Below are 7,572 nucleotides of genomic sequence, written 5' to 3'. Positions count from 1 at the left end.
GGCAATGAGAGAGTGTCAGATGTAATTAGACAAATTTACTAGGATAATTCTGGAAAATCCCTTATCCGCTTATTGTTTTAATAGTATTTTAGTGAGATTATGAAGTCATACCTGAAAGTCGGTGCAGTGTTAATTTTGTTGACGAAAAATTTTCGTCATAGTTATCGTCAACGACCTTTTTTTTTCTGACTAAAACGAGACAATAACTAAATAAAGAATAATTTACGTGGACTAAGACGATGACGAGGTGTGTTGACAAATACATCAACGAATAAAAACGAGACAAAAATGTCTGCCAGAGACGAGGTCCAATAGGAACTCATTTCGTTAGGAAGAGGCGGGAGGAGTTGGGAAGAGAACCAATCAGAGCGACGTGCTTAGAAAGTTACATAAACGTAGTTTGCGTTTGAGCAGAAGACATGTCAACGCCAGGCAGGAAGAGGAGAGAGGACATATTGGGAAATTTTATATTTGAGGTCAAAGATAACAAGACGAAGTGTAAGAAATGCAGCGCCAGGATTACGGGGAAAAACACAACAAACTTGAAGCGACATTTACAGTCCAATCACCCCGAAATCCACACACAGGTAAGCATTTTCCACGACATACAACTCACTCGGCGTTATCCCGTTTATTACACGGCTTACTCGTGAAATACGAAATTTGAGATATGATTTTCATCAAAATACGACTTGTATCGGTAATTTTTCCGCTGTTTTGCTTTGACTTTCAGAAATTGAAGGGAAAGTTTACATGTTACCCTTTAGTCGAATAAATCTACTGTAGTTTTCCACGACTATAATCTTATATTTCGTCAACTAAAACTAAAACAATTTAAATAACTAAATTATGACTAAAACTAAATAAAATTTTAGTCAAAAGACTATGACTGAAACTAAATCAAATTTTGCCGTCAAAATTAACACTGCTGCGGTGAACGCCAGTGTCTCTGAGAGAAGCCGAGGAGCCAAGATCGGAGCTGCCTTTTTGAGCTGCAGGATGAGGTCGCGTAATCCACTGAAGTCTCCGGTAAGAGCCGACTTAATATCACAATTTTACCATCCAAAAACTTGCTGGTTGACGTAGAGAAACAACCGCTCTGTGTTAAAGCTTTACAACAAACAAAGAAACACCGGCTGTGTTTCGGTGCTAAAGGCAGCTGCAATCCACCGCTTTCCACCAACAGCATTCTTCTTTGACGTCTCCATTATCAATTGAACAAATTGCAAAAGATTCAGCAACACAGATGTCCAAAATACTGTGTAATTATGTGATGAAAAGAGACAACTTTTAGCCGTGAGTGGTGCTGGGCTAAAATGTCCGCTCCAACCAATAACGTCACAAACACGCGTCATCATTCCGCGACGTTTTCAACAGGAAGCTCCGCGGGAAATTTAAAATTGTAATTTAGTAAACTAAACCGGCCGTATTGGCATGTGTTGCAATGTTAATATTTCATCATTGATATATAAACTATCAGACTGCGTGGTCGGTAGTAGTGGGTTTCAGTAGGCCTTTAATGTTTTGATGTAGACACATAGAATCCTCATACTGCTGTGATTATATGTATCAAGTGTTCATTCAAGGCAAAATTTGGAGATATATATAATGTATTGCGATATGGCCTAAAAATATCGATATTAAAAAAAGGCCATATCGCCCAGCCCTACTGTGTATAGTTCAAGACTTACGGTAAATTGAAAACATCACTACACATCATAATGGCAGCTACACTTTCCATCTTAAAGGGGAACATTATCACCAAACCTATGCAAGCGTCAATATATACCTTGTTGCACAAAAAAGACCATGTATTTTTTTAACAGATTTCCGAACTCTAAATGGGTGAATTTTGGCAAATTAAACGCCTTTCTGTTTATCGGTCTTGTAGCGATGACGTCAGAACGCGACGTCACCGAGGTAATACACCCGCCATTTTCATTTTCACATTACAAACACTGGGTCTCAGCTCTGTTATTTTCCGTTTTTTTCGACTATTTTTTGGAACCTTGGAGACATCATGCCTCGTCGGTGTGTTGTCGGAGGGTGTAACAACACTAACAGGGAGGGATTCAAGTTGCACCACTGGCAAGAAATCTGCCGCCAGACCCCCATTGAATTGAATGTCTTCACATTTGACCGGCGATGCTAAGACAGACATGGCACAGAGATGTACGGATAACCTGCAGATGCATTTGCAACGATTAAGTCAACGAAATCACAAAGGTGAGTTTTGTTGTTGTTGTTGATTTATGTGCTAATCAGACATATTTAGTCGCGGCATGACTGCCAGCTAATCGATGCTAACATGCTATTTACGCTAGCTGTATGTACATTTGAAACTAGATACCCACATTTAATGCGAAACAAACACTTACCAATCGACGGATTTAAGTTGCTCCAGTGTCACAAGATGCGAAAGTCCTGATCGTTTGGTCTGCACATTTTACCGGCGATGCTAATAAGGCGGCCATGCTATGGGCCACTTCATTAGGTACACCCATGTTATGGCCGAATAGCGTCAATAGCTATTCGCTCAATATCTTCAATTTCGTTTTCGCTATCTGCCTCCATACTCCGACCATCTGTTTCAATACATGTGTAATCTGTTGAATCGCTTAAACCGCTGAAATCCGAGTCTGAATCCGAGCTAATGTCGCTATATCTTGCTGTGGTAACCGCCATGTTGTTTGTATTGGCAGCACTGTATGACGTCACAGGGAAATGGACAGTCGCATCGCAAATAGCGAAAATCAAGAACTTTAAAGCTTTTTTTAGGGATATTCCGGGAGGTGTAAAATTTTGATAAAAACTTCGAAAAATAAAACAAGCCACTGGGAACTGATTTTTATTGTTTTTAACCCTTTTGAAATTGTGATAATGTTCCCCTTTAAAGATTTAAAAAAAGGTTTTGGGGGAATGTCCGGGAGGCCTGATTGAAAAGCTAAAAGGGGCCGCATGTGGCTTTATTTTGCCCAGGGTCTGCTCTGGAGCGACTTATAATCCGAAAAATACAGCATCAAGGACCAAAATAGGGGCCACAAACCCACACATAGAGCCCAAGGCTGGCACACTCACGTTAAGTATAATGGATCGCAGGTGCTTCTGGGCCAAAGTGCTCGCCATTTCCTGCGAGCGGGGAAAAAGACAGAAGGCAGATCAGGGAAAGACGGCAGAGGCGATGTGTTCACATGCAGCGTGCCGAGGCCTCGGACAAACACGGGAGCAAAACCGGGAGGCTGGAATGAGATGCCGCTGCGTACTCACAGTCAGGTGCTGCTCCAGCGGGTTGGAGTACTCCCCCTACGGGTTGAAAGGAGGATGTGCAGCGATGGAATGGAGAAGTGCACACATGGGCGTGAAACAGAGGATTACATCACTGGCACAGCATGCACACAGACAGGAGGTGACATGGAATCATCGCAAAAAGCACATGTATCCGCTCCGAATGAGGTTCCATATCATATTAGATTTGATGCAATAGCAATTATCGCTGAAGCTGAATTGAAATTAATGCAGAAATAATCGACAAAGAAGTTTCAATAAACAGTAACAATTAGGGATGCCGATATTCCGATATTGTCGAACTCTTAATTACCGATTTCGATATCAAGGGATACCGAGGTATACAGTGACAAATAGGGTCCAGTGAGCACAAATGGCAAAGAGGAATTAAAAAAAAGCATGTAAAAAATTTCCCAAAGTAAAGATGCTTCTAGGTTTTGGAAAGAAAAATGGGGTAAAAAACAGCTAAATTATGTATTTAAAGATTAAAATTAGAGATGTCCAACAATGGCTTTTTGGCCGATATTGTCCAACTCTCAATTACCGATTCTGATATCAAGGGATACCGAGGTATACAGTTACAATTTCGGTCCAATAAGCTCAAATGGCAAAGAGAAATACAAAAAAAAGCATGTAAAAAAAAAAAAAAAAAGACAGCTTGGGCCTTAAGAGGATAATGATTGTGAAGGATAGAAAATTCCCCCAAAAAGTGCAGTTTCCCTTTAAAGATGCTTCTACGTTTTGGAAAGAAAAATTGGGGGAAAAAACAGCAAAATTATGTATTTAAAAGTTAAGATTAGAGATGTCCGATAATGGCTTTTTTTTGCCGATTTTGTCCATCTCTGAATTACCGATTCCGATATCAACTGAAGGACATAACGTCCGCAGGAACCTACCACATAGTGAAGGACATACACTATTTGATTTCCTATTATGCAGCTCCTTTTTATATTACAGTTACTGAAATATTTTGTGTGACATCATGCACAAAAGTGTACTTTATTTGTTTTAAACTATTGTAGTAGCGTCCTGTACAAAAAGTGCACTTTAATTTAGTGTTGTTTTGATATGTCATCTTGGTGACATGCACAAAAGTGCACTCATAGCTTGTTTGAAAATGTCTCGGACAATCTTCCACTTTCTGTTTTGGAAATGACATGAATGCTGCGTGGAATGTCTGCTAAAATGATAAATGTCGTTTATCCAAAGATTATCTGACCTGCCGCCTGTCCTCGGGCGCCTTGAGGAAAAGAGCATTGATGAGTGCGATGGCGTAGGTCTGAATCTCCTGGTTTGACCTGTGAGGAACATCAAGCAACATAAGGTTCCTGTTAGAAGTATCTTGCTCCACACAACCCACAAAAAAGGTACTGCTGAATCCAACTAACCTGGTATTTCCACCAGAAAAAAAAAAAAACTTGTAGAATGCATACATTCATTCCAAACAGACTGATACATTTCAAGTGTTTTTTGACAAAAAGGAGATGATTATAGCTGACAACCAATGAAAACCCTAAATTCAACATCTCAGAAAATCAAAATATGGTGAAAAGGTCAGATATTGAAGACACCTGGTGCCACACTCTAATTAGCTAACTAACTCAAAACACCTGGAAAAGCCTTTAAATGGTCTCTCGTTTTGATTCTGTACGACACACAATCATGGGGAAGACTGCTGACTTGACAACTGTCCAAAAGATGACCATTGATACTTTAAAGAAGGAGGGCAAGACACAAAAGGTCATTGCCAAAGAGGTTGGATGTTCCCAGAGCTCTGTGTCCAAGCACATTAATAGAGAGGCGAAGGGAAGACAAAGATGTGGTAGAAAAAAGTGTACAAGCAAGACGGATAACCGTGCCCTGGAGAGGATTGTCAAACAAAATCGATTCAAAAATGTGGGGGAGATCCACAAAGAGTGGACTGCAGCTGGAGTCAGTGCTTCAAGAACCACCACGCACCGACGTATGCAAGATATGGGCTTCAGCTGTCGCATTCCTTGTGTAAAGCCACTCTTGAATAAGAGACAACGTCAAAAGCATCTCGCCTGGGCTCAAGACAAAAAGGACTGGACTGCTGCTGAGTAGTACAAAGTTATGTTTTCAAATGAAAGTAAATTTTGTATATTCTTTGGAAATCAAGGTCCCAGAGTCTGGAGGAAGACAGGAGAGGCACTGAATCCACGTTGCCTGAAGTCCAGTGTCAAATTTCCACAATCGCTAATGGTCTGGGGTGCCATGTCATCAGCTGGTGTTGGTCCACTGTGTTTCCTGAGGTCTAGGGTCAATGCAGCAGTCTACCAGGAAGTTTTAGAACACTTTATGCTGCCTGCCGCGGACCAATTTTATGGAGGTGAAGATTTCATTTTCCAACATGACTTGGCACCTGCACACGGGGCCAAATCTACCAGTACCTGGTTTAAGGACCATGGTGTCCCTGTTCTTGATTGGCCTGCAAACTCACCTGACCTTAACCCCATAGAAAGTCTATGGGGTATTGTGAAGCGGAAGATGCCAGATGCCAGACCCAACAATGCTGAAGAGCTGAAGGCCACTATTAAAGCAACCTGGGCTCTCATAACACCTGAGGAGTGCAACAGACTGGTGGACTCCATGCCACGCCGTATTGCTGCAGCAATTCAGTCAAAAGGAGCTGCAACTAAGTATTGATTGCCGTACATGCTGAAACTTTCCATGTTCATACTTTTCAGTTGGCCCACATTTCTAAAAAATATTTTTTGGTACTAGTCGTCACTAATATTCTAATTTTCTGAGATACTGAATTTGGGATTTTCAGTAATTGTCAGTACTAATCATCAAAATTTAAAAGAAATAAACATTTCAAATATATCACTATGTGTGTAATGAATCGATATAATATGTAAGTTTCACGTTCTGAATATAATTACTGAAATAAATACACTTTTTCATGATATTCTAATAATATGAACAGCACCTGTACTTATTTCAAAGGCCTACTGAAACCCACTACTACCAACCACGCAGTCTGATAGTTTATATATCAATGATGAAATATTAACATTGCAACACATGCCAATACGGCCTTTTTAGTTTACTAAATTGCAATTTTCAATTTTGCGCGAAGTATCCTGTTGATAACGTCGCGGAATGATGACGCGTATGATGACGCGTGCGTGTGACGTCTCGAGTTGGAGGGGACATATTAGCGCAGCACCAATAGCGGCTAAAAGTCGTCTCATATTATCCCCCAATTACACAGTATTCTGGACATCTGTGTTGCTGAATCTTTTGCAATTTGTTCAATTAATAATGGAGACGTCAAAGTAGAAAGATGGAGTTGGGAAGCTTTAGCCTTTAGCCACACAAACACACGGTGATTCCTTGTTTAAAATTCCCGGAGGTGAAGCTTTACTATAGATCAGAGTGGTCAAGCGAACATGAATCCCGACCACTTGTCAACCGGCAGGTTTCGGTGAGAAAATTGTGGTAAAAAGTAGCCTCTTACCGGGGATCAGCGGAACTTCTGCCGTGCTTCTGCTGCCGTAACTAATTCCCTCAGAGACACCCGTGGACACACCCCTCCGACTATCAGGTACTATTTAATCTCACTAAAACACTAGCAACACAACAGAAAGATAAGGGATTTCCCAGAATTATCCTAGTAAATGTGTCTAAAAACATCTGAATGGCTCACAATGCAATCGCCTTTTTTTTTTCTAGTCCTTCGCTATCAATATCAGCCACGAATCTTTCATCCTCGCTCAAATGAATATGGAAATTGTCGTTTTCCCGGTCAGAATAGCTCTTTTTGTTGGAGACTCCCATTATAAACAATGTGAGGACGTGAGGAGCCCTCACATGGGTGACGTCATCGTCTGCTACTTCCGGTACAGGCAAGGCTTTTTTATTAGCGACCAAAAGTTGCGAACTTTATCCTCGATGTTCTCTACTAAATCCTTTCAGCAAAAATATGGCAATATCACAAAATGATCAAGTATGACACATAGAATGGACCTGCTATCCCTGTTTGAATAAGAAAATCTCATTTCAGTAGGCCTTTAAGGTATTTTTGGGTTAGCTAATTTGATTTGGAAAGTCTTGACAAGCCAAATTTTCTTGTTCTTTTGGCAGATTTTTTTGCCTGGTTCAACTAAAATACCCCTCATTTTTGTATTTTTTTTTTCTTGTTTTTGAACACTGACTTTTTGCAGTGCTTAACTGTTTTTAATAAACTAGCGGGTGGATAGTTTGGGCAGCTTTATGCACCATTCCACCCGTCCGTTTTCTACCACCTGTCTGTTCTGGTGG

At 40.6% G+C, this 7,572-nt stretch overlaps 1 protein-coding gene across 6 annotated transcripts in view; it reads right to left on the bottom strand.

Moving 5' to 3' along the window:
* elmo2 (engulfment and cell motility 2) overlaps nt 1-7,572 on the bottom strand; it is an 87,014-nt gene that overhangs the window by 34,135 nt on the left and 45,307 nt on the right. For 4 of the 6 annotated variants that reach the window (XM_061922574.1, XM_061922572.1, XM_061922575.1 and 1 more), the window contains exons 10-12: nt 4,505-4,583; nt 3,268-3,303; nt 3,079-3,129 (exon numbers count right to left, since the gene is read on the bottom strand). In XM_061922574.1, the coding sequence (XP_061778558.1) occupies nt 3,079-3,129; nt 3,268-3,303; nt 4,505-4,583 (166 nt within the window). The remainder of the gene's footprint in view (nt 1-3,078; nt 3,130-3,267; nt 3,304-4,504; nt 4,584-7,572) is intronic. The other 2 variants (XM_061922576.1, XM_061922577.1) reach the window with 1 other exon arrangement.

The sequence above is a fragment of the Nerophis ophidion genome, linkage group LG16, assembly GCF_033978795.1.
Source record: "Nerophis ophidion isolate RoL-2023_Sa linkage group LG16, RoL_Noph_v1.0, whole genome shotgun sequence".
Taxonomy (NCBI): Eukaryota; Metazoa; Chordata; class Actinopteri; order Syngnathiformes; family Syngnathidae; genus Nerophis; species Nerophis ophidion.
This window is presented reverse-complemented; position numbering and strand designations above follow the sequence as displayed.